This window comes from Podarcis pityusensis, assembly GCF_964106645.2.
Source record: "Podarcis pityusensis genome assembly, chromosome: 13".
Lineage (NCBI taxonomy): Eukaryota > Metazoa > Chordata > Lepidosauria > Squamata > Lacertidae > Podarcis > Podarcis pityusensis.
This window is the reverse complement of record NC_138038.1, coordinates 35,434,616-35,460,759: the sequence shown is the minus strand read 5'-3', so window position 1 is coordinate 35,460,759 and position 26,144 is coordinate 35,434,616. Positions and strand designations below refer to the sequence as shown.

The following is a 26,144-nucleotide window of genomic DNA, read 5'->3' as shown; positions in this document are numbered from 1 at the left end:
CTTCAGGATGAGAACAGAAATCGTGCTCCGGTGGCACGGCAGCAGCAGGAGGCCCCATTAGCTAAAGTGGTGCTTCAGGTTAAGAACAGTTTCAGGTTAAGAACGGACCTCCGGAACGAATTAAGTTCTTAACCCAACGTACCACTGTATTATTATTTAAAGAAGTCTCAGTGTGGTTCACAGAACAAAATCAAAATATAAAACCACAAAATACATAATCAAAATAAAAACAACAGCCCGTCCCCCCGTCCCCGCTTTTTTTAAGGGCATAGGATGTCAACCATGATACCATTTTAAACAGCCATGGCTTTCCCCTAAGAATTCTAGGAAGTGTAGTTAAGGGTGCTGAGCGTTCTTCGGAGACCCCTTATTCACTTTGCAGAGCTGCAATTCCCAGAGGGGTTTAACAATCAATCCCTTTTCCCAGGGAACTCTGGGAACTGTAGCTCCGTGAGGGGAATAGGGGTCTCCGAAGAGCTCCCAGCACCCTTAACAAACGACACTTCCCAGAATTCTTTGGGGGAAACCACGGCTATTTCAAGTGGTGCCATAACACTTTAAATGTGTGTGGTGTGGATGTGGCTTATGTCCAGAGTCCAAAAGTACTTCACTGCTGCTGCACTGCAGGTAAGACTATTCAGTCCTAAATAAATAACTTAATGTAACAGAAAATGCAAAAAGCTCCGCTATGGAACTGTAAAGCAGGGGGTGCGTTTGTTCTCCGAAAACGTTTCGAGTTTGAGCGGTGGGACGAGGTCTCCAGGGTTCATGAGACCCCAGATATACCTTTATAGTTTCGCCTCCGTTTGTAATACAGTTCAGTATATTTTACATGGAGTCATTGATGAATGTACAGTATGTCACTTTTTAAAACAAGAAAACCCCACTTTGATTAATTATCTGATAACGAAGCATATCCTACAAGTGTAACAAGTCTTTAAAATGTCTTAATTGACGTGAGAAGATTGATTTGCTACGAACTGCTCTGTTTACAAGAACAGCAATTATGCATTGCGGTGCTTCCAAGGGAGGCCAGGGGGCAGAACTCTCCGGAATTGTGATTAGGCTCTTGTGAACAATTTTGGCACACGCACACAAACAGAAAGAGGCAGGCGAGTCGCTCGTGGCATCGCTGCTCCTTTGTTTGGCCAGGTGTTGCATTTCTTGAGTCAGAGACAAGTTTTTCTTCGCCGTGATCTTGACAAAGCAACAGAGGCAACGGTCTTTGCCATATTCTTGGGGAAATATTGCCATCCTGCCCCTTCGAGTCAGTTGGACTGGCCTCCTCCCCACCTCCAGGCTGACAATGGGCGGCCTGGGTTTTCAGAAGGGCTTCCTGCCCCCCCTGCCCCCAAACCTAACATACATAGGCCTGGCTGCCTCCTGCTAAATCAAATAATTGGTTCATCTAGCGGTGGGGAACTGGATCCATCCAGCGGGTGGGATCGTTCTCTCCTCTGCCAGTGCAGGCCAAAATCCAACCAACTGCCAGTTGTCTGATGCCACAACCAGGTGACCTTTTGGATCTTTCAAAGCCCTCTGCGCTTTGAAGCTGCAGGGGCAGGAGGCTACTGGTCTTCCAAAGCTCTCTGATTCCCAAGCTGCCATACACAGAGCTTTGTGCAGGGGCTTTGCTGATTGGCAGTGCCTGTGAAAAGACAATGGGAGTCGCCTTTCAACTGAGCAATGTTTTCACCTGTCCCACAACCTTAGGTGTGTGGCAGGCTCCACCCCGTTCCCCTTCCAGGCATTCTGAGGCATGTCTGCAGGGTGCTGACAGACGTGCAAGTTGAGAGCCTTGCAAAGGCCTGTTTCCTGATCGCGTGTGTTTGCCACAAGGTCGCTTTTGAAAGGTACTTCCAGGCTTCTTTAAATTGGCCTTGCATATCGGACCTTCTTCGTGCAAAGCAAGGGCTCTACTATTGAGGCAAGGCCTCTGAAGGCCCCACCTTGCAGCAGTGGAACTGAGCCTGAACAGGGCCTGGGCCTGGGGACTTGCAGGTCCATTGTTTCATAGCACAAGAAAGGTGAGATACAAGCAGGGATGACGCGTCCTGTTTTGCCGCTTGAGAAGTGCTGCCCTGCCCTGCGACACTGGGTCTGCTGCACTGGCGCAGATTTCTCCTGATGCCGCATGATTTTGGCAACATCTTGCCAGAAATCAGCGCTGATGTCAGCGACTGAGGCATCAGAGTGCCCATGGAGGTGCTGTCACTACCTGAGGCAATGGCTTTATCCCACCTAATGTCTGGGCCGGCCCTGAATACAAGTGTAGGAAAAACCAAAGTAAAATCCAATTCCAAAACATCTCCTTCCTCCAGACCATTTCTTCTACATAATGTGGACACACAAAGCCCTAAACACAAAGCCTTCTCGGTAGTGGCACCTGCACTGTGGAACACCCTCCCACCAGATGTCAAAGAGAAAAGCAACTACCAGACTTTTAGAAGACATCTGAAGGAAGCCCTGTTTAGGGAAGCTTTTAATGTTTAATAGGTTATTGTATTTTAATATTCTGTTGGAAGCCACCCAGAATGGCTGGAGAAACCCAGCCAGATGGGCAGGGTATAAATAATAAATTATTATTATTATTATTATTATTATTATTATTATATTTATTTATTAAATGCCCAAATAGGCAAAGGAATGACTTTCCTTATTTATGCTGGGCTTTCCTTTCTTGGACAGGATGGGGAACTTGTAGGCCTCTGGAAGTTGGTGGGTGAAAACTCAGCCCCAGCCAGTGTGACTAATGGCCAGGGATGCTGGGAGCTTCATGGATGGATGGCTATTCGTTTGGTACACCGCCCTTCCTCCCAAAGGAGCCCGGGGCAGCAGACAACAGATGATAAAACAGTAAAAAAATTATGTGTAAGAGAATGCAATACAGCTGCAGGCAAAAGACAATCTCAGTTGAAAAGCCTTGTGGAGAGATGAAGGCTGCAATCCAACATCATTCTTCTCTATTTACTGGCACGGGTTGGGGAGAGATACGCCTGGGAATCCCTATACTAGTAAAGTAACTTGGCTGGCTTTGGGTGCTGCGCAGAGCGCCTTATAATAATAATAATAATAATTAATAAATGGGTTTCCCCAGCCACTCTGGGCGGCTCCCAACTGAATATTAAAAACAGTACAGCATCAGACATTAAAAACTTCTCTAAACAGGGCCGCCTTCAGTTGTCTCTTAAAAGTAAAATAGTTGCTTATTGCCTTGACATCTGCTGGGAGGGCATTCCACAGGGCGTGCACCACTACCGAAAAGGCCCTCTGCCTGGTTCCCTGTTACTTGGCTTCTCGCAGGGAGGGAACCGCCAGAAGGCCCTCGGCACTGGATCTCAGTGTCCGGGCTGGACGATGGGGTGGAGATGCTCCTTCAGGTATACTGGGCTGAGGCCGTTTAGGGCTTTAAAGGTCAGCACCAACACTTTCAATTGTGCTCGGAAATGTACTGGAAGCCTTGGGCTGCGGATGGGCTCTTTCAGCTGCTCTGCCTCAGAGCAACTAGGCCTGAGAGTCGGCACCAAGGTAGACAGACCAGAGGTGTGACCTGGTGCAAGGCAGCTTCCCCAGTGCGTAATGGGAGTTGCAGACCCACGGGCCTTTGTCGTTTTCCCCCAGAGGGCCTTTTTCTCAAAGATGCTGAGCCCAGGGGACTTTGCTCAGGTGAGAATCTCAAAGTCCAGCAGCGCCAAAGTGGCAGCCGGCCAGGTGGTGATGTAAGCCAGCTGCAGATAAGGCACGAGGGGAAACCGGGGGAAAGGAAAAAGGAGTTTGCATTGTGCTTTGTTTCATGATTAGCATGATAGGGTGTACATTTTCATTGGTTTTTATTTGTCTGAAAACTGCCTAGAGGACTTTGGTCAACGGGGTGGTCTGGAAATGAAACAAAGTGGGAAGTGGGAGGAGATACGGCAGGCAAAGACACCTGCTCGCTTGCCAGAGCTGCTCCGTTCCCAACCGTGACATCTCATATCTCGCAGGAGGCTGGGCTAGCAGCCTGTGTTCTCTTCTGTTGTTTAGGTTTTTTAACAGCATCATCAGGTGCGATGTGAGTGAACAGGCCCCTGCCCTGAGGAGCTTACAGCCTACAATTTGATGCATATGGAGGAGACAAGGAGAAAGGGAGGGAAGGCCGGTGTAAACCAAGAAACGATATGCCACTGGCTTTGGTCCTTTTCTTAAAATAAGGATAAGGTGACACCCATAGTCATTGATAGGCCTGTTCCCTAGTAGTTGCCATAGCCAACAGAACCTGCAGTCCAGGTTCACACACCGCGTGCTTCTGAAAACCAGGTGCTTAAGACAAACGCTGCGAGAGAGCACTTGCCTCCCTGCCGTACCTGTCAGGCTTCCCAAAAGCACATGGCTGTGGTCACACTGGGAATCCGGAATCAGAACTTGATGGACCAGGGCAAATTTCACATCATGTCCCTAGTTCAGTGTGATGTGCTGAAGCCTCGGGCTCACCTGCTCCTTCCTCTCCTCTGGCACACGAGGTGGTGTTCAGCTACGTTTTATTCAGAGCAGACCTATGGAAATTAATGGACCTAACTTGGTCATGTTCCTTTATTTCAAGTGGGTCTACTCTGAGGAAAAAACTCTGTTGCATATTGCCCATACTGATTAGCTCCTTTCTTTCCAAGTTTGAGCCCAACCATGGTTTGCCATTTCTCCATACCCAGCAAACAATGGTTTGCACGTTTCCTGGCACAGAGCTTGATCCTAGCTTTGGTTCGCCATTTGTGGGATGAAATAGGAGACTGCAATTTGCCTCAGACCAGAAAAAGTGGAGAAAGGAATTTCCATGTGCTGAGGGGGCGGGGGAGAGGGTGGCAGGCTTACACCGGGTTTCTTTCTCTAGCTCCAAACCATTGCTGCTATTATTATTATTATTATTATTATTATTATTATTATTATTTATTACTATTATTATTTATACCCCACCCATCTGGCTGGGTTGCCCAGCCACTCTGAGAGTCTTGCAACACATATAAAAACAGCTGGATGCTGCCTCTGAACAACCTCAAGAGTTGCTGTTTGTATGAGATTTTGGTTACGTTCACCTTGACTCTACTCAGCAAGGCCCTCAACGGAGGAAGAATTAGAACGAGGCGAAGGAAGAAGATCTTGATTTACACCCACTCACTTTGGAAGCTCCAGCAGATCCTCACCAACGGCCGTAGAGTGCCTGCCGGTCTCAAGATGTCCAGTTTTAGATGGCGAGCCAAAGTTTTGTTGACAGATGCACAGCTGTGTGGCTCTTTTTCTTTTCCTCCCCAATGGGCCTCGGCCTTTGCATCGACTTCATCCGGTTGGAACTGAATCCGCGGCAATCTTGGAAGCCGCAGAGAAGATTGCTGTTGGAAACATTCGAAAGAGCTCCGATATTTCCTATAGTTCAGCTTATAATAACCAACAGGTTCTTTCCATGTGGGCAGCGGCTGCATAATCCCTCCGTCGATTCGAGCCTTTTCTCTCCTGTTGCTCCGTATTGTCTGGTTTGTAGGCACAAAGCGCACTGCTGAAAGCCAGACTCTTGCAGGGCCAGCCAGATAGAGAGGCAATCGCAGATCACCATGAATGCACAGTGAAAAAGATGCCTGGCACAATGCAGGGAGGCGGGCAGGCCTGAGGGTGTTTCTGTAATATATTTTGGTTGGTTGGTTGGATGAGTTGCTGTGTTGAACTCTGTGGGGCTCAAGCTGGCATGAATGCTTCTTAACAAATATGCAGAGTCTGGGTGTGAGAGGCTGATGAGGGATCTCCTGCTGCTAAGGATCACGCAGGGCTTCCTGGGCCAAGTTATGCACACACAAAACCCGAATCAATGGGCTTGCTTAGAATCTAAAGATTGTAACTGCAATAAAAGTCACGCTGAGGCATTTGTATGCCTATTACTGCATTCCATTATGAGTCATAACAGCCTGTTAATCTTTATGATCGCTTGCCTGGTAGATGCTTATTCATCTGTTTCTGGGCCTGATTCTGGCACGGAAGCTTCCTTGGTTGCACCTGCTGGGTGATGTTCTCCAAGGAACAGGAACGGAGGATCCTGGGAACTGTAGTTTGCTAAGGGTACCTGCATTGGCTCCCAGTACATTTCCGAGCACAATTCAAAGTGTTGGTGCTGACCTTTAAAGCCCTAAACGGCCTTGACCCAGTATACCTGAAGGAGCGTCTCCAGTAGTGGCACCCTTCTCAGTAGTGGCACCTGCCCTGTGGAGCACCCTCCCATCAGATGTCAAGGAAATAGGCAACTATCTTACTTTTAAAAGGCATCTGAAGGGAAGTTTTTAATGTTTACTGCTGTATTGTGTTTTTAATATTCGGTTGGGAGCTGCCCAGAGTAGTAGTAGTAGTAGTAGTAGTAGTAATAATAATAATAATAATAATATGGTACTTTGAATGGTAGTTCTGTGAGGGGCAGACTAAAGTTCCCATGGTTCCGCAAAGGAAGCCATGCGCTTTAAATGTATGGTGTGCACAGAACATTTCCTCCTGGCTCCATTCCCTCCTCTGTTGTCCCCTCCGTAAGTCCCTTGAGGGCAGTGTTAGTTGATGGTGTTGAGAGTTGTTAGGAGACCCCTGTTCCCCTCACAGAGTGATGATTTGCAGAGTGGCTTAACAGCCCGTCTTTCCCAAGAAACCTGTGGCTGTCTTACATCCAGTCCGCCTGACAAGCCCTTGACAACAGCCTGATAGGTTTCAGGGACAAAGGGCATCTTCAGATGCAACGAAAAGGCTTGAGGCACAGGATCTAAGAGTGGAATTAGGAAACTGCTGAGGCTGGTAGTCAATGGGCCTGTGCAGGATGGTGAGGTGAAGGGAAAGGGGTGTGATAGAGGAGATGATGAAGAAATATAGGCAGGCCTGATTTTGGGTTTAAGGCCGCTTCCCATGGCCTGTGTTTGCTGAGCATCAGACCATCCATGCCACACAGCAAACGTCTTTTGAATCCCCAAGGGATTTCTCAAAATCAGAGCAGTTTTTTGGGGGTGGCGGTTGCTGATTTTACAGGAAAGCGTTAAAACTTTCACCAGGCAATGTTGCAAGTAGATATTTGGATTCTGGCCCTTGATCGCAATATCATTTCCAGTTGGGGGGGGAAAAAAGGTTATCCAGTTCTCCTCCGTTTTAAGACACTATAGGGATGTACAAGGCCTGGCTTCTGACAAATGGGGTGAGATTTGATGCAAAATGACAAGATGTAGAGGCAGCTGCTAAGATACAGGCAGCTTCGCTTCCTGACAGTGTTGGAGCGATGACATTAAGCTCAGGGGGCTTCCAATTCCACCTTTGCCAGATGTCCACATCCATCTTTTCTGCTATGTCATCTGTGGGAATGCTCTCTTCCCTCTGCCACCAGTTATTTCTGGCGATTCCTCCAGTGTCGTCTGTTGCTCGTTTTCCTGCCTTGTTTCTGTTCCTTTGAATGACTTTTCAAGTTTTAAATGTTTTCGGTTCCTGCAGTGCTCGTGTTTCCTCCTTTCTCCTCTTAAAAAAAAATTTTTTTTTCGGCGAAGGTTCCTGGAAATCAGCCCACGTCCTTGCCACGGCTCAGCTGTTTTAAGGACAGATCTGCAGCATAAATATAGAATGCATCCGATTCATATGTAAAACACATTATTTGCCCACCCACCCCCCAAAGAATCCTCGGAACTGCAGTCCGTTTGTCCCCCCAGCTGCAATTCCCAGAACCTTTAACAAACTACTGTACTGTTCCTAGGATTCTTTGTGGTGGGGGGAGGGAAGTCATGTGCTTTAAATGTGCCTTGGATGTGTAGATCTGCCCTAAATCTCCCCTGTTTCTGAACAATCTTCTCTACTCCCCCCCCCCCCGGCTGCCTGTGTTTGTGTGTGTTGTCCGTTGTCTGTGCTAGTGTGAGGTGTCTGCCCACTGCCAGGCCTAGTTATGGCACTTTGGTCCTGCCCACCTTGGTCCCAAGTTGTAAATCTTGGGTCCAAACTAAGTCAAATGCACCAATGGAAAAATTAGTGCTAAGTTGCGTTAGGGTGCCACCCTGAGCACACTTGACTTACAGAACACGACTCACTGAACACAGTTTCTCCCTGCTGAAGGGAGCAGGGAGGACAGCAGGCGGAGATTCACAGCGGAAGGTGCCATAGCTTAGCTGTACAGTGGAACCTCAGAAGTCGAACGTAATCCGTTCCGGAAGGACGTTCGAATTCTGAAATGTTCAAATTCCGAGGCATGGCTTCTGATAGGCTGGCAGCTAGGCTTTTTGTGGATCGGAAGCTGCGTCGGACGTTCAGGTTCCAAGGAACTTTTGAAAACTGGAACACTTACTTCCAGGTTTTCGACGTTTGGGAGCCGAAACGTTTGGGAACAGAGCGGTTCAAGAACCGAGGTTCCACTGTAGTGTCAGGAGCCGGCCTGTGACGTTAACTCCCCCCCCCCCCTTTTTTTCAAAGAAACCAAACCAGCACAGGCCTAGCGATCACAGCAACTCTTCCCGGGAGGTCTTGCCCCAGTGAGGCAGTTGCAAGGACTGAAGGTCCCTGCCCTCCCACCACTCTCTAAGGCTTCTCCCTTGGGTCCTACCCCCGCAAAGCTCCTTCGCCTTGTCTCTCTTGGCTCCACCCTCTTCATTCCTCTCTCTGTTCTGGGAGACCAGAGGGGAGGGGAGCTGGTCACAGCAGGAGGGGGAGACTCTGTGGCTTCTTCAGCAGCCTTCACTCATCTCTGCCTTTTTTGCATCTCTCCCTCTGGCATTTGCCTGGTTCTTGTGGGGAATAGCAGAATGTTGGGCTGGGTGGGGATCTTCCATCTGATCCGAGAGGGGCTCTTCAGGCGTTCTTAGGAAGAGCAACAAAGCCTTCTGTGGTCTCCAAAGTGCACATCGCCAGGAGATGTGAGACCACCAGAACCCACATTTCCTCTGCCTGCCCTTTCCCCCGATCTAACACGGAGTTGGTCTCCCCAGGTGGGCGAAGCAGACGCCTCATGCCCGGGCGCAGATCTTGTACTACCTGGCTGAGAACCTGGAACTCCGCCGAGCAGAGGTTGCATCGCGGCTGGAGGCGTTGGCCGGTGCCAAGAAAGAGGCGTCTCTGCAGGAGGTGGACCTCTGCGTGCAGCGGCTCTTCTACTGGGCGGCGTACTCCGATAAATACGGAGGAGCTGTGCAGGTGCGAACTGGGCAGGCAGGGCCATAGAGCTAAGCACATGCCACAGGACACCCCCCACCCCTATAGCTTTTGGGGGACTTGGCTCTACAGGCTTGGAAAGGTTTGGGAGAAGGGCCACAACTCAGCAGGGAAGCATGGGCTTTTCAGGCAGAAGGTCCCAGCTTCAGTTCCTGGCATGTCCCAGTAAAAGGATCCAGCAGCAAAGGATGGGAAAGGCCTTCAGCTGAGATCCTGGATTAAAGAGACACAAAACCTCCCATATCCCAAGGGATGATGCAGCCCAGACTGTGGGTCAGCTGAAGTTCCTCCCAGATGCCGAACAGTTGGATGGGAAGTTTTGCACATATTTTTTGTTTGGGTGACCCTGTGTTTTAGTCGCTATCTTTTAATGAGCACCATAGGATGTCTGCACTTAGCCAGATTAGAGAGAAAGGCAGACTTTGGGGAGCGGGCTGGATGGTGGGGGTGTCCACATGGAGCTTCCATTTGGGGGTGGGTTTATTATCTCCTTTCACAGTCTATATTAACCACCCCAAACCTCACTCACTGAACGCCTTCTGCGTGCTTTCCTTTTTTTATGTTTTATTGTTCACTATCACATCTTTACAACACCATCTTATTATCATCGAATCAAAAACATCACAAAACACATAAAGAACAGAACAACTTTCAAACAATAAATTTCTTCATGAACATCAGACTTCCCTTCCCTTCCATATCCGATACTTAAACTTGTCTGATTTATTATTAACAGAATATTACTGCTTCTATCTATTTTTTCTTCACATATATTATCTACAGAAATTACTCTCTCTGTTGCAGGAAACCTCTTTGTACGGCGCCTCCCTCCTCTTTCGGGAGCCTCTCGGTGTCGTCGGCATCGCCTGCCCCGATGAACAGCCTCTCCTCGCTTTCGTCAGCTTGCTGGCTCCTGCTGTTGTCCGTGGCAACTGTGTGGTGATGGTCCCCAGCCAGCGGTTCCCATTACTCGCCCTGGATTTCTACCAGGTACAATGCTTTCTAGCCTATCTTGTAGATCAGGGTGCAGGGGGTCTGAGTCCCAGGGACCAAATGCAGCCCCCCAGGCCTCTCTGCCTGGTCCTTGCGACTTTTGCCAGACCACAACCCTTACTGGCTCTGCTTAGTACCCTCCTTGAATGTTTTTGCACTGGCTGCTCCATACACTTTTGTCTCTGGCACCATCACTGCCATGCGACTCTTGGAAGGGATTGTGGCCCTCAGGGATGCAGGAGGTTCCTTGTCCCATTTGTAGATCAAATAAAGTGTATCTCTGTGTCCTCTCCATCCATTCAGATGGTCTTTTATGCAGCGGTCATTTGTTCTCGTTGGGTTCATTAGCATTTAAGTGTATAGAACTTAGAACCTTTGATGTGTGTGTGTGCCAAGATGATTCAAATCAGAGTATCACTGGGATCTTTCCAGCTGGGATCTTTCCAAGTTTTTAAGGGACAGTGTAAGCATAACTTCTACATGCACCCCTTTTCCTTCCCCTATCTGTTATTAAAATGATTCCAAATCCCCACTATAGAGGGGAAGGGTTTAGACTGGCCACGTTGCTCAATTTCATATACTTTGACTTGGAATATGAATCTCAGCAACTCGCTGCACTTACACCAGTACACCTCAGTTTTTCTCTGACTTGGATTTTAATCTGAGCCAGGGAAGAATTCAACTCCCCTCCTCCTCGTCCCATTAGCTGGTTTCCATCCTCCTCCTCCAGCTTCTCACATTACTGCTGTTCTGGCAGATATTAACCATAGCTTCTGTTGCATGGCTTGCTGCATTTGAAGTACAAGATACCAGGAGTCAAGGGCAGGAAGGGGGAGAAAAGGAGAGACTGGCCTCCCATCCTCTTCAGTCAATAGTAGCAACACCTGAGCAAAGTCAGAGGATGCAGGTGGGAGGAAATCAGACTGCATTGCACTTCCAGGGATGTCATTTTCAGGGCAACGGCATCCACTTTTTCATTCAGCTGGACGATGGAGGTTTCTCTTTGACCCATTTGCCTGGGGATTTCTCGCACGGTTCCCTTTTTAAAGAACTTCTGGCATGAACACAGGCAAGTGTGGCTTCTGTGGTCCCCATGAAGGAATGCAGATTCCCTCACTTGGGGAAACCCGAAGTCTGCGCTCCATAAGTTGCGTAACTGAAGACGGTAGCACACATGTACTTGGCTCTGATATGGGGGGATAATTCAGCTTTTCCAGAGAGGTGCATTTTTTTTTCTGTTTTGCAAAGAAATGAATAAGAAGGGGGAGATGAAAAAGGTGTTGCTTAGCCACTTCAGTCAAACGTGATTTGCTAACTGGAAGGCAGGAGGTGAATATAACACCTCCCCATGAATTTTTCTCTTTCGGGGAAAGAAGAAGCTTTCTCAGTTTCTCTTCCCCATGAGCCTCATTCACAAATTGTGGTGCTTTGGGGATGCAGAATGGAGGAAGTTTGGGGAGGTCATGGCACCCTTCATTTTCCTGCTTGAATAAGCATAATTTTCAAGACTGGAAACGAAAGCTTCCTGTTTTCATCCCTTCTGTTCCTAATGCAGTTCTTTTGTGTTCTAGACTCTTCTCCCATGTACAAAATGCACCCTAAATGTTCCCTTTATTTTTTTTAAATTGGGAGCGGGCAAATTTTATTTGATAGTTTAATATGTTATAAACCACTTTTGAAGGTTTCTTGCTTAAAAATAGAAAGTGGTGTAGAAATGAAATTATTATTATTGTTATTATTATTATTATTATTAATACAGAACTTGGCTTCGCAAGAGTGCAGCTTGGTGAGGTTAGGCATGTGTCACATATAGTTGTCCAGGGAATGAACTCCTCCAATGAAATGATCCCAGGGGGTGGGGGGCAGTGTTAGTTGAGGGAATGTGATGAAAGTTTCTATAAAATGTAGGCACAGTGTGAAGAAAGTGGTTTAGGGAAAACCGCTCTCAGAATGACTCAGACCCGCAAGAGGGCAGCTGCAGCAGCCTCCAGTGAAACAGACAAGGAGACAGTTCAGGGCAGGCAAAAGGAAGTTCTTGTTTACATATTATTGGATTAATTTGTGGAATTCTCTTTTGGAAGGTAAAAGTGATGACTGCAGGCGTAGGCAGCTGTTGATCTGGGGCCCGATCTGGTGGAATGCTCTGTCACAAGAAACTAGGGCCCTGCGGGACTTGACATCTTTCCGCAGGGCCTGCAAAACAGAGCTGTTCCACCAGGCCTTTGGCCAAGGCACAGTCTGACTGACGCTCTCTCTCCTTCTGTAATCTTCATAGAACTCTAGCCCAATGGTTGCCATTAATTTGATTCTGAACTGATTTTAAAATGTATTTCAATGAATTGACTGTGATTTTATGTAAACTATGCTATTTTTACTGTTGTTAGCTGCTCTGAGCCCGGCTTTGGCTGGGGAGGGCGGGGTATAATTATTATTATTATTATTATTATTATTATTATTATTAGATATTAGACAGTTTCATGGAGGGTGTCAGTGCTTCTGTGGTTTTCCAGGGACCGTTCAGGTTGCAGCAGCTACAGCATCTGGGACAGGTGTCTGCTCAGCCTCTGTTTAAATATTTCCAGTGAAAAGAGAGGGCATTGCCTTCCACGGCAGCCTCTCCTGAAAGTAGGAATAAATATATCCTAACAACATTCATTGAGGTTGTAGGTTTTTTTGTTTTTGTTTTTTTACTAAAACTGGGGTGGAGAATATTATTACTAATATCAGTACTACACTGTAAATACATTAATACAAGTCATTAACAAAAGGAAACAAGCTGTTACCTCCATATGTGGTGCTGTTACGTAAAAAGAAACGGCCAACACACAAACACTTTAGTAGCAAGGGCATACGGTGAATTGGCCCGTTGTTCTGGGTGCAGAATGCTGCAGCGAAGCTCCTCACAGGGTCTCTGCCATGGGAGCATATTCACCCAGTGCTTTTCCAGCTGCATTGGCTCCCGGTGGAGTACAGGGTCAGATTTAAGGTGCTGGTTTTGACTTTTAAAGCCCTTCACGTCCTAGGACCCTCGTACCTATGGGACCGCCTCTCCTGGTATGCCCCACGGAGGACCTTAAGGTCCATATATAACAACACCCTAGAGGTCCCGGGCCCTAAGGAGGTCTGATTGCCTCAACCAGAGCCAGGGCCTTTTCAACACTGGCTCTGGCCTGGTGGAATGCTCTTTCTCTTGAGACCAGGGCCCTGCGGGATCTGATCTCTTTCCGCAGGGCCTGTAAGACAGAGTTGTTCCACCTGGCCTTTCGCTCAGAATCAGTTTGATTCCCTCCCCCTCTTTCTTTTTCCTTTCTCCTCCTATGAAGAGATTGCTCCCTAATTCTTTTAATGTTGTATCTTAATCTTTTAAATTGTATCTTAATCAACTTGTTTTTATTATTGGTTGTTAGCAGCCCTGAGCCCGGTCTTGGCTGGGGAGGGCGGGGTATAAATAAAAAATTATTATTATTATTATTATTATTATTATTATTATTATTCATGGATAAATAATGATATAGTAGAATAATAGATTTGTCAAGTTGGAAGGGACCCAACTTTGAACATTGCTGAACATTGCAGGGGTTCAGCCCCCTGCAATGCAAACCCCTGCAATATGATTAGTGATCAATTAATTAATATTGTTATTGGTACTCTGTCTATTTACCTGTACTTGAGCATGTGTTAAATGAATTGGACCAGCTGACATCCCATTATCTGCCTTTCATCCATTCATTCATTTTACTTGTGTGCCCTTTTTCCACCCAGAAACTCATTCTCAAAGCAGCTTACAACCAAGAAACAGGGGATTAATTTCAAGCAAATCCTATGAAAACAATTTCACAAGAACATAGGAAAACATAGCAACAATTTCATAACATAGCACAACAGTAGCAATTCTATAATAACATAACAAAACAATAGCAAATATAATAACATACAGAAACCACATTCCAATACAATATAACACGATTACTTAAGCGGTGGTCAAGTTGCTTGCGGGGTGAGAGGGAACCGGCAACAGTAGCGTTCCACAATGGCAGCCTTTTCCCACTTCTGTTTTTTCCTTTGGGTGTGTTGATCAGGATACCGGTCTGATTCGGTGTGAGGATTCGAGTTTCGTTGCCATTTTTTATGTTCTCGATTTCTTCTTCATGGCTCACTTTCAGATTCGGGGGGGGGGGGGGGGCGGAGAGAGAATCTTGTGTGGCGTTTATGAAAGCAGCCAAAGCAGAAACCGCGCTCTCTTTGGCAAATGTTGTATATGCATTTCCAGAATTTGTCTCGCCAAGGATTGCAAAATACAGTGCTGAGCCCAGAGTGTTTTGTCCCAATTTAGTCAAGGAATGTGGAGGAGCCTTTCTGTGAGACTCTCCATCTATGTGACCAGGCAAAGCAGAGAGAGAGAGAGAGACATAGCTGTCAAGCGTCCCTTATTTGGCGGGACAGTCCCTTATCCCAGCGCCATGTCCCGCTGCTGTCCCTTATTGGTGAGGCTTCGTTTGGCTGCTGGCTGGGCTTTCTGCCTTTGGCTCGGAGGGGCTCAGAAGTTGAACATTCCTGTGCCCAGAAAATCCCTTATTTTGACTGCTGATCCCTTATTTTCGAGGTTGCTGGTCCCTTATTTTCAAATCTGTAAGTTGACAGCTATGGAGAGAGAGAAGGTCGTATCCAATGCTAGTCCTGCTCAGACCCATTGAAATGAATTGGCATGATTGACTAAGGTTTATGAACTTCAGTGGGTCTGCTCTGCGTAAGGCAAGAACACAACCCAGTGGGATCACCAGGCTGGTTCTAGGAGCATGGCAGAGCAGAAGCTAAAATGATGGCTCTTCATCTTCATCATGTTATTAACTCCCCTGCCTTATTACTTCAGCCTAGAGGAGAGGATGACACAAGAAACCAGTCAGGTTTAGATTAGGGCTCATAAGAGCAAAATAAACTTATATTACTATATTACCATACTTCTCTAAAGTAAACTTGTTAAACTATCTACTGTAATAAAAGACCTGGAAGTCTCAGCACTGAGTCCCTGTCTGTATAATAAGTTCAAAAAAAAAGCAGCATGTTCTACAGCCCTACCTATCCCAAAACTCTGAGCCCACCTCTATAGTAAATCTAGGGTTGCCTGGTATTTCCCAGACGTAGCCTGAATACTGCAGCTGGAAGCAGTACCTGGGCGGAAATCACAGAAAATCCAGATGTATGGCAACCGAAGTGTAGATTTTGGTGTGTCTCCTTAAAAATAGCTCAAACTTTGTTTATTCAGATCCTGCCACAAAATTTCAACAACTTTGGCAAAAAAAAATTTTAAAGCTCAACTTTGGCCAAAACAATAACAACCACCCTAAGTAGCTTATCAAACAGGACACCATCTCCATTTGATATATGAGTTGGTGGTTCTGCTTTATCGCCACTGTTTAGTATAAAGGTAAAGGTAAAGGGACCCCTGACCATTAGGACCAGTCGTGGCCGACTCTGGGGTTGTGGCACTCATCTTGCTTTATTGGCTGAGGGAGCCAGCGTACAGCTTCTGGGTCGTGGCCAGCATGACTAAGAGCAGTGCATGGAAATGCCATTTACCTTCCCGCTGGAGCGGTACCTATTTATCTACTTGCACTTTGACGTGCTTTCGAACTGCTAGGTTGGCAGGAGCAGAGACCGAGCAACGGGAGCTCACCCCATCACGGGGATTCGAACCGCCGACCTTCTGATCAGCAAGTCCTAGGCTCTGTGGTTTAACCCACAGCGCCACCCGTGTCTCTATTGTTTAGTATACTTTGATATTAAGAGACACCAAGAATGATAGCTGTTAGCAGCTTGAGAAAGAAAAGAGAGTAACTTCCTGAATCTGCACCACAGAATGATGTTCCTTATGCATATAGCCTAGTGTCCATTTGTCAGAGAAACCTAAAACTATTAGCCTTTAAAGTACCACAATCCACATATATAAATCGGCAGGTGAAAGCGGAGCTACACGTCCAGCTTCCTACTTTGCCACACATGTGAATGCGCCCCCTCTGGAAAGTAAGGATACTGCAAAACATTTTGTAGCTGGGGCAACCAATGGCTCTTTAGCATAGAAAGCTGTGTAGCTGAAAACATTGAGGATGACAGCTGCAATGGCAACTGGTTTGAGAACAGACAGAAAGACCAAATAAGTCTTATCCCAAGGAGACACAGGGCGTTTCTCCAATTCCCTGCACAGACTCTTCAAGAGGTTCCTGCCAGCAATGCAACCTCTTTTTCATCACTGATGCAGGAATGTACCACTATCTAGTTTGAAATTATCTGTTACTGGCCACTAGGATTAGTTCAACAATTTAAGGGGGAAATCAGTCTTCTCCTTGTCAAGATCTTGGGGCCTCTTAAGCAGCAGGTGCTCAGAATAATAAACAAGCTGTAACTCCCTTTCAATTTTTATTTTTAAAAAATCTATTTGTACTACAAGCAACTCCCCATTTACGCGGAGGTTACATTCCGGGCCTCCATGCGTGCCAGTGAAATTCGCATAAATGGGAATTGCGAGGAGACCCTCCCTGGAATCCGAAGAGGACATTTTTGGACTCCAGGGAGGGTCTCCTCGTAAGCCACGAGGACTCTCCAAACTTAATCAAGTTTATAATACCAGCAGCTCAACAGGTAATAGTGAAGAATTCAAAGATGGCTGGCTGCTTAATCCCAAATCAGTGGTATTGGGAATTATGGCAAAGAGCAATTATTGGAATACAGCATTCATTCAAACAAGGGCGTGGCAAATAATTTAGATTTTTACATGTTCTGGCATGGCTTCATAACCTACTAAATGTGAGGAACCTCTCAGATGTTGCTAAACTGCTGCTTCCATCAGCCTTGTCCACTGACCATGCTCGCTGGGGGTGATGGGATTTGTAGTTCAACATCTAGCAGGACAAATGTTCCCCACACCTGACCTACACAAGGGAGAAAGGGCTATCAAATCCCTTCTAAAACCTTTATTTGACTGCAGAAGTCCATCTGGAAGAGTAACTGCCTATCTGCACAGTGCGGACACAAATTGTACAGAAAGGATGTCAGACAAAGGCAAGATGGGAAAGAGAAATGAACACAGAACTTAAAACTATTGCTATATATTGCTGCGTAAAAGCCTCTAAACCAGGCATAGGCAAACTTGGCCCTCCAGATGTTTTGAGACTACAATTCCCATCATCCCTGACCACTGGTCCTGTTAGTTAGGGATGATGGGAGTTGTAGTCCCAAAACATCTGGAGTTTGCCTATGCCTGCTGTAAGCAACGGCTTGCAGCTTTCTGTTCTCTCTGGTTTGGTGTTCATTTTTATTACTCTAATAAAAAAAATGTGTTTATACAAAAATCTGGGAGGGAGTTATAATTTTCCCCTTGAGAGAACTAAAGGCTTATAATAACAAGTGATTTCAAAATTACGCAGTGACTCATTCATAAATCACTGTCACAAAAAGCTTGTAAAATTGCTGGCAGGAACCCTTTGGGATTCTCTCTTCTCTCTTATCCCACTTTAACAGTCATGGCTTCCCACCCTTAAAAAAAAAATAAAAATCCTGGAACTCTAGTTTTGTGAAGGGTCTCCTAGCAATTCTGAGCACCCTGAACAAACTACAGTTCCCACGATTCTTCATGGAAAGCCATAATTGTTAAAATGATACAAGTGTGTGCTTTAGCCCAGATTTCCTTTACTGCTGCCTGGTAAGGAAAATGCTATGATTTTCCCATGAAGGAACATGTAGCTGTCATTATTCTGAAGCAAGAGCCGTCTGCAATGTTCAGGCATTGAATCCCCAACTACTTTTACATGGAATGAAAAGGAGCACACATATATCTGTGGGACTGTATGCTTCTGGAGTGGATGGTGTTTGCCCAATAGTACAGTGTCTGGGTTTTCGGTTTTGTATATTTTCTGACAGATGGCTAAGTGGAGACAGCTGGTAACGTGCAGTTGAAAGTCAATGCCCCAGATTTCTTCCTTTTCTACTCTTTTCCCACACAAGATCTGAAAAGTTACATTATCCCTCAAATGTCGATGCGCATTCTGCACAGTCCATTCTCTTCCGTGGCACACCTGAAGTATTCCAACATGTTGTGGATCTCTCCCAGTAGTCCTCTGGGACCCAAATGGGACAAAAAAGTGTGCAATTTAGAACTTCAAACTCTTAACACCAGCCAGAAGATTTTGGAGCTGTAGCCAACAAAAGAAATTTCAGGCACTTTTGTATAGAACCCAAGGACAATGGGGTTATTGCATTATTTAAAAAAACCAAAAACCAGATATTACATAATCCTTGGTGTGTTACCAATAAACCCATATTTTAAAATGTGTTTCCAGTTTGCCTCATAGTCTATATGGGACCTTTGAAATCTTGCCTCCAAGATTTATTTTGGTGCCGACCAGTACAATGGTGCAGTCAGGAAATAGTTGCAGAGGCAATACAGGGTACAGTTATTACCGTATTTTTCGCTCTATAAGACGCACCAGACCACAAGACGCACCTAGTTTTTGGAGGAGAAGAACAAGAAAAAAAATATTCTGAATCGCTGCACAGTGAAAGCAGCAATCCCTCTTGCTGTTCTGGCTTCTGGGATAGCTGCGCAGCCTGCATCTGCTCCATAAGACGCACACACATTTCCCCTTACTTTTTAGGAGGGAAAAAGTGAATCTTATAGAGCAAAAAATACGGTAATTGAACAGAACAACCACTGCGTTAGCAGGTCTCATCCAGGCTACAATGAACTAACCTCCCAGGCTCTAGTCATGTGACCAGAATTCTCTAGGAGTTTGTCTTAAAGTGCCAGTCACCTTTGCAAGAAATGGCGTCCATCTCTTCTCTTACCAGGTACTAGATACTTCGGACGTTCCTGGTGGAGTAGTGAACATCATCTCTGGCAACCGGGACCATTTGAGCCGGGCTTTAGCCGAACACCAAGATGTGCAAGCTGTGTGGTACTTTGGCTCTAAGGAGGTGAGTATCCCTTGCAAATACTGCGGCAATCTAATGCAGTTGCCCTGGGAGGAAAAATGCAGAATATGCTACCAAGACAGAGCTGAGCTTCCTGAGAATCTCTGCTTTTGTTCTGTATAAATAAAGCAAGTTCCAGATCCTTACATATGCAATAGTACACCTTCTTCTCTCAGAGAAATGAAGTCATCATCAAGGCTGTACAGTGGTACCTCAGGTTAAGAACTTAATTCGTTCTGGAGGTCCATTCTTAACCTGAAACTGTTCTTAACCTGAGGTACCACTTTAGCTAATGGGGCCTCCCGCTGCCGCCGCACAATTTCTGATCTCATCCTGAAGCAAAGTTCTTAACCCGAGGTACTATTTCTGGGTTAGCGGAGTCTGTAACCTGAAGCGTCTGTAACCTGAAGTGTCTGTAACCCGAGGTACCACTGTATGTACTTATTTCTGCACCATGAAGAGGGGAATTCTGTGACCTGTGTAAAAGCACACATGCATGGTTTCTCACGTTGCATGAAGCTCTGCATTTTTAGTATGAAAGAGCAATATCGGAGTGGTATTAGCACATGTTCAATCGCTGGCATCTACTGGGTTAGAAAACAGCTGTTGCCAGTCTGTGTAGACATTGCTGAGCTAGATGGACTTGGTATCCTGTGGCCTCACAATGCAACACACAAACAAGACTTTGCAAAGTATAAAGGTAGAATAGCCACAGCAGCAAACACACAGAAAAACTAAGCAGCTGCTCTGTGATGCCCTAGCTGGCCAGTTAGTTCCGTTGGTTAGAGCATGGTGCTGATAACCCCAAGGTTGCAGGTTCAATCCCTGTATAGAACAGTTGCATATTCCTGCATTTCAGGACTAGATGTTCCTCAGGGTCCCCTCCCAACTCTAGGATACTATGGTTACCATCTTCATTAATGGTAGCATTGAAGAAGGTCTCCAGCGCTCACCAACACTGGGGCAAGGTGCAAATCAATAGGAAATTAGTTCCAAAGTTCTGGGGCCACCACCGAGAAGGCCCAGTTTTGTGTGTGCAGGTCAACCTAACCGATATTTTGAGGTGGAAACTCAAGGCCCACCAAAGCAGAACTTAGGCTGGTGCAGGACTTTATGAGTGAAAATGGTCCTTTAAATAACTTTGCCCCAAGCTCTTTAGGACTCTGAACCTTTAAAGGAAGCTTTGCCCACAGCCGGCACAGCTTCAGAGTTATGCTTCAGACATCTGGCTTCCCCCAGCATCCAGCAAGCCGAATTTTGTGCCCGCTGCAATTTACAGCCCTTCAGAGCTAAGCCTGTGTGAAAATACTGGTTTATAGAAAGTAGAAAAGTCAGGGGTTATCTTGGAGCGAATGTTTTGAATAATTTTCTATATATAGCTAACAGACAATGAATTGGAAGTTACCCCTTCCTTTTTCCCATTTGTTTTTGCTTTGTATACTTTATTTCCTTATTTTATTTCCCTTTTCACAAGTTTTAAACCTTTTCTTCCTCTTTCTTTATCCTTACTTGTTTTTAAGCATTGGAAAAGGATATTTTGTACTAAATGGTGTATGTGTGGACTTAATAAACTTACAATAATCATAGAGCCAACCCCAGGTGAAGTCCATTCCAGTAGCCTAGTTTTGGAGCTAACCAGTCTGGTACAGCCACCTTCTGCTCCAGCTGAAATGGTCTGACTGACCCCCAAAGGCTCACTCCTCCATTGTCTTCGGAGACAGACATATACCAACAAAAACAGGGCACAGATGACTAAGAGCGAGTCCAACTGCTCCAGACAGGGTTGCGACTGGTGTACAAGCTTGAGCTCGTAGAAGGTGTTCCTGCCTATAGCTGCTACCTGCGACTCACTAGATGAGGATGAATCCAGGAGTACCTCCCAAGCTACCAGGCAGATTAATTTTCAGCTTCTCTTCCTACCTATTAGTATACTGGCACATCTCAACCTCTATCAGTAGCTGTGTGCACATCATACATTTAAAGCACATTTCCCCTCCCTCCAGGAACTGTAGTTTGTTCAGAGTGCTGGGAATTGTAGCTCTTTGAGAAGTAAACTAGTACGCAGCCAGTGTTTCTCATCTGTAGAAAGTCTGAGAACGGATTGTCTGCTTCCAAGAAATCTGCTGCTTTTGCATTCCTGTCTCAATACACAGAAGTGTGTCAAGGGAAAATTTAGCAGGGCTACAGGACTCTCTGAAATGGGCTTTTTTTGGATTGAAGCCAGAGCCCATTAAGTGGTCTCGGCTCAACCTGAAAAGCAATTTTATTTTGTCCACCAATGGTAAAGGTAAAGGGACCCCTGACCATTAGGTCTAGTCGTGGCTGACTCTGGGGTTGCGGTGCTCATCTCGCTTTATTGGTAGAGGGAGCTGGCGTACAGCTTCCGGGTCATGTGGCCAGCATGACTAAGCCGCTTCTGGCGAACCAGAGCAGCGCATGGAAACGCCGTTTTCCTTCCCACCACAGCGGTACCTATTTATCTACTTGCACTTTGCTTTCAAACTGCTAGGTTGGCAGGAGCAGGGACCGAGCAACGGGAGCTCACCCGTCGCGGGGATTCGAACCGCCGACCTTCTGATCAGCAAGCCGTAGGCTCTGTGGTTTAACCCACAGCGCCACCCGTGTCCCCCAATGGCCCCTACCTAGGTTTAATTAAGGTGCAGCCAAAAGAGAGAGAGAGAGAGAGAGAGAGAGATTACTGCCTGCAGGCTTCGCATGAAAGGGAAACCATGTGTGAAGAAAAAGGTTATGTAACATTGCTTAATGATTTTTTTAGGTTTTTGTGGAGTAATGCCCAAGCCCAGCCCTTGATAATAGTGAGGCCTTTATGGGGAGGTAGTGCATTGCCTTTATTATTCAAGCCTGGCAATCAACTGTGTTTGGGTGAGATAATAGTTTTGGAGAATCCAAATATCTCTAAGAGGAGTAACAACTTTGTATTCTCCAGAACCATCCCTAATCTCTCAGGAGCAGTCTGGAGGCCAAAAGTACATTTTACCTCACCCGAACGTAGTTTGTCATGGTTTCCTCAGGGAGAAAACCAGCAGTGACGGACAAACGTCTCTGAAAGACACCATGCCTGCCACCACGGGTGTTACACTGAGATCCTGTGATGGGGCACTTGTGGTAGTTCCCCATTCCCCTGAGGTTTGGCTTTAGTGTGCAGGGCAGGCTTGCCCTGTGGAACTCCCAGCCTGTATTGGTGAGGCAGAAACCACCCCCTTCCTCCTTTTATATGTCTTCTGAAAACTGTACTGTTTAGACAGGCCTTCACAATCTGAATTTTTCTTTTGACCAACCAGTATTTCCTGATGTTTCTGTTTTGTTTTATAGATGTTTATGAACTGATTCTTTGGATTTTTTTATGTTCTGTGAACCACCTTGATATATATACAATGAAAGCACAGATTATAAAATTTCACATTAATAAATATTTTGTATCATTTGTTAGACGTTATTAGTCGCTTGTTACCTTAAAGGTCACCAAGTGATTTACGTTTAATAATATGTGAATAGGCCTAAGGCCAGCAGCACACAGCAGTCTTGACAAACTGCTGACCCCCATGACCGCGATGGGGCACACTGCTGATGCTATGGGCCCCATATAGGGGTTTGTGGCCCTCACCAGGTAGATCACTGTTCAAGGGCATACTCTCAGCTCATAGGCTATGATGCTGAGGCCTGTCAAGACAGCGGGACTGAGCACATACATGAGAATATTTCCCAGAAGCCTTTGCAGTGGGCATGAGTTCTACATGATAGATAAGTCAGTTGGGGGCAGAAATGACCACTGAAGATCAAGAACTTTTTAAAAAAAACACACCTCTGCCCGAGATCAATGAAGGAACCCCTTAACTTGGAAGAGTTCCAATTCCTCTGCTTTATTTTGTTTTTATTTCCCCTTCCGCCTAGGGTTCTGCACTTGTTGAATGGGCCTCGGCTGGGAACCTGAAGAGGACCTGGGTGAATTATGGAGCGGAGGAGCGTTGCTGGGCTGACCCACGAGAGGGGGCTGGGGAAGAGTTTCTCTACCAGGCCACGCAGTGTAAAAGCGTTTGGATGCCCATGGGCGATATATTTGCCAACTGAGCCTCTGGATCAGTGGGGCTGAACTGAAAAGCAATCAGGGTTGGGAAACGTTGAGATTGAGAATAAAGATCGTTTGGTAGTTTTTTATAAAACCCCTCTGCTGTGGAAATGTTTCTATAGTTATAGCTGGTTGAATCTGTTCCTTATCCAGGAGAATCAATGGTTGCCATCTTCCCTTGTCCCATTCACAGAGCTCCACTCCCTTCCAATGAAACCAGCCCCCTGCCCTGCCATGTAGGGATTAGATCAAGGGTTCAGAACTGGATGTGGGCCAAATCCTTATCTCCCCTCCGCCAAGCCCTGCAGACTAGGCAAGGGTGCTCACCTGTCAGCCATGAATATCACAGAGACGTCAGGCAACTCATTTTTGCTCCATGTGATGCTCTGAAGCCCTGGCAATCAGGTGACAGGCAGGTTGGTGTGGCTTGGCCAAAAGAGCTTCGCAGGCCAGAGGTCGGTCCCCCCCACACTAGTTAAACCAGGGATGGGGAACCTGTGGCGCTCCAGATGTTGCTAGACCAGCATGGCTGATGGTCAGAGAGGATGGGAGTTGTAGTCCTGCATCCGGAAGGCCACAGGTTCCCCACCCGAGTTAAGCAGATCACTCTTTAATTCTGCTGGGTGTGTGGCGCTGTGGGTTAAACCACAGAGCCTAGGGCTTGCTGATCAGAAGGTCGGTGGTTCGAATCCCTGCAACGGGTGAGCTCCCGTTGCTCGGTCCCTGCTCCTGCCCACCTAGCAGTTCGAAAGCACATCGAAGTGCAAGTAGATAACTAGGTACCGCTCCGGCGGGAAGGTAAATGGCATTTCCGTGCGCTGCTCTGGTTCGCCAGAAGTGGCTTAGTCATGCTGGTCACATGATCCAGAAGCTGTACGCCGGCTCCCTCGGCCAGTAAAGCAAGATGAGCGCCGCAACCCCAGAGTCGGTCACGACTGGACCTAATGGTCAGGGGTCCCTTTACCTTTACTCCCCTCACAGAGCTTCAGTTCCCAGAGTGGTTTAACGGCCAATCCCTCTCCACAAGGAACCTTGCGGGAGCAGCCCATCTGCCCATCACCTGACATCATTGTGATGTCAAGGGATGCTGCACTTGGAAGCCCCACTTGCTGGGACTTCAAAGCGCAGAGAGCAGCGCTGTCGCAAAGCTCACAAACAACCGCACCTTTAACCTTCTGGTTTTTCAGAGGTCGAAAGGAGCAGTACAAAGGTGTTTCAGAGCATTGGATAGAGAACTGTTCTCCCCACCCCATCGCTCCTTGAGCAAGGCACTGTCCCACTGCCCATTGTTTTTCATATTTTCAAATTGCCAGCCTAAAAGGAAAACAGAGAACCAAACTTGGGCTGGGAAAATGAAAAAAGGGGCGGGGGGGGATTGCCAGATCATTCTTCCCCCGGGCCAAGATTTAAGGGCTCCTTGGTATGGGTGGGAAACCCCCCTCATGCCAGCTGTTGTCCAACTCCATCTCCTCCTTTGGCATGGCACTGCTGACAGCCTGGGGCTCATTCTGTTCATGTTCTCATTTGCAGAGTCCCTGCTCAATTCTGGAGCCTGACTGGGGAAAAACAACAACACCCCACTGTTGAGGTTTTCTGATGCTTTGCCATTTGGGGTGGGAGATGGTAGCGATGTGATATTAATCAGAAGAGGCTGTGGTATTTTCAAACACTTGCTCTGAAGAGATAAAGGTCAGAAGGATGGTGGGTTGAGCTGGGGGAAAACAGTTCTGAGAGGCGTTCTCTGTTAGTCAGAAATGGAAAGTCACTTGTCCTTTTCTGCAGCCTGTGTTGAGGTCTCATGCAAAGGTTTGGTGAGGCGGTTGAGAGAGAGAAAGACAGAGGCGTCGTGCAGCGGTTAGGCCATTGGGCTTAAAGGTGAGAGGCCTGGGTGTAAATCTCCCACTCGGCCATGAAACTCATTGGAACATCATACGCAAGTTGTCTGACCTACTGCGGTTGGAGGGAGGCGGTAATTCTTCTGAATATCAGTTGCTGGAAACCACAGGAGGGGAGGGTGCTTTTGGGTCCCACTTGTGGGTTTCCCCAGGCATCTGGTTGGCCGCTGTGGGAATAGGATGTGGGACTAGATTGGTTACTGGCCTAATCCAGCAGCCCCTTCTTATGTTTGTTCTTGTGGGGATAAGACTGGACACACAATGATACGGTCCATGAGCTCCTTAGAGGGAGGGTGAGATACAAACTGTCGTGTAAGTAATTGAATCTAGCACAACTGTTAGAAACTTGGATGCCTAAGGTTGGAAAAGCATCCAGTTTGGAAGACCGGAGGGATCCTACACTCAACTGTTGCTGCACCTGACCTTAATAGATTGGAGAACTGAGCCAAAACATATCAAAATGAATTTCAACATGGACAAAAGCAAAGTTATACACTTAATCAGGAAGAACCAGGTGCACATATATAATAATAATTTATTATTTGTACCCCGTCCATCTGGCTGGGTTTCCCCAGCCACTCTGGGCAGCTTCCAACAAAGATTAAAAATACATTAAAATGTCACACATAAAAAACTTCCCTAAACAGGGCTGCCTTCAGATGTCTTCTAAATGTCAGGTAGTTGTTCATCTCTTTGACATCTGCTGGGAGGGCATTCCACAGGGCAGGCGCCACTACCGGGAAGACCCTTTGCCTGGTTCCCTGTACCTTTGCTTCTCGCAGGGAGGGAACCGCCAGAAGGCCCTTGGCGCTGGGCCAACACCCGGTTTGCCAGTAGTACATGTAAAAAGGATCTAGGGGGTCTTAACATGACTCAGTGATGTGATGCAGTGGCAAAAAAAAAGCTAATGTTCTTCTAGGCTGCATCAGCAAAGGTGTCCACATCAAGGAAATTATAGTCCCGCTCTATTCTGCCTTGGTCAGACCACACCTAGACTGCTGTGTCCAGTTCTGGGTGCCACAATTTAAGAAGGA

At 46.6% G+C, this 26,144-nt stretch overlaps 1 protein-coding gene and 1 long non-coding RNA gene across 3 annotated transcripts in view; one reads left to right on the top strand and one right to left on the bottom strand.

The window, feature by feature from the left end:
- Positions 1–23,309, top strand: part of ALDH16A1 (aldehyde dehydrogenase 16 family member A1) — a 46,936-nt gene extending 23,627 nt beyond the window's left edge. Inside the window, exons 15-18 of one of the 2 annotated variants that reach the window (XM_080976120.1) lie at positions 8,949–9,153; positions 9,976–10,161; positions 19,006–19,131; positions 23,041–23,309. In XM_080976120.1, coding sequence (XP_080832246.1) covers positions 8,949–9,153; positions 9,976–10,161; positions 19,006–19,131; positions 23,041–23,217 — 694 coding nt within the window. In that variant the 3' untranslated portion in view covers positions 23,218–23,309. Of the gene's footprint in view, positions 1–8,948; positions 9,154–9,975; positions 10,162–19,005; positions 19,132–23,040 lie in introns of those variants that run through there. The other variant, XM_080976121.1, reaches the window with a different exon arrangement.
- Positions 19,050–26,144, bottom strand: part of LOC308460232 — a 45,293-nt gene continuing 38,198 nt past the window's right edge. The window contains exon 5 of the long non-coding RNA XR_013978510.1: positions 19,050–19,175. This is a non-coding gene — a long non-coding RNA (uncharacterized lncRNA). The remainder of the gene's footprint in view (positions 19,176–26,144) is intronic.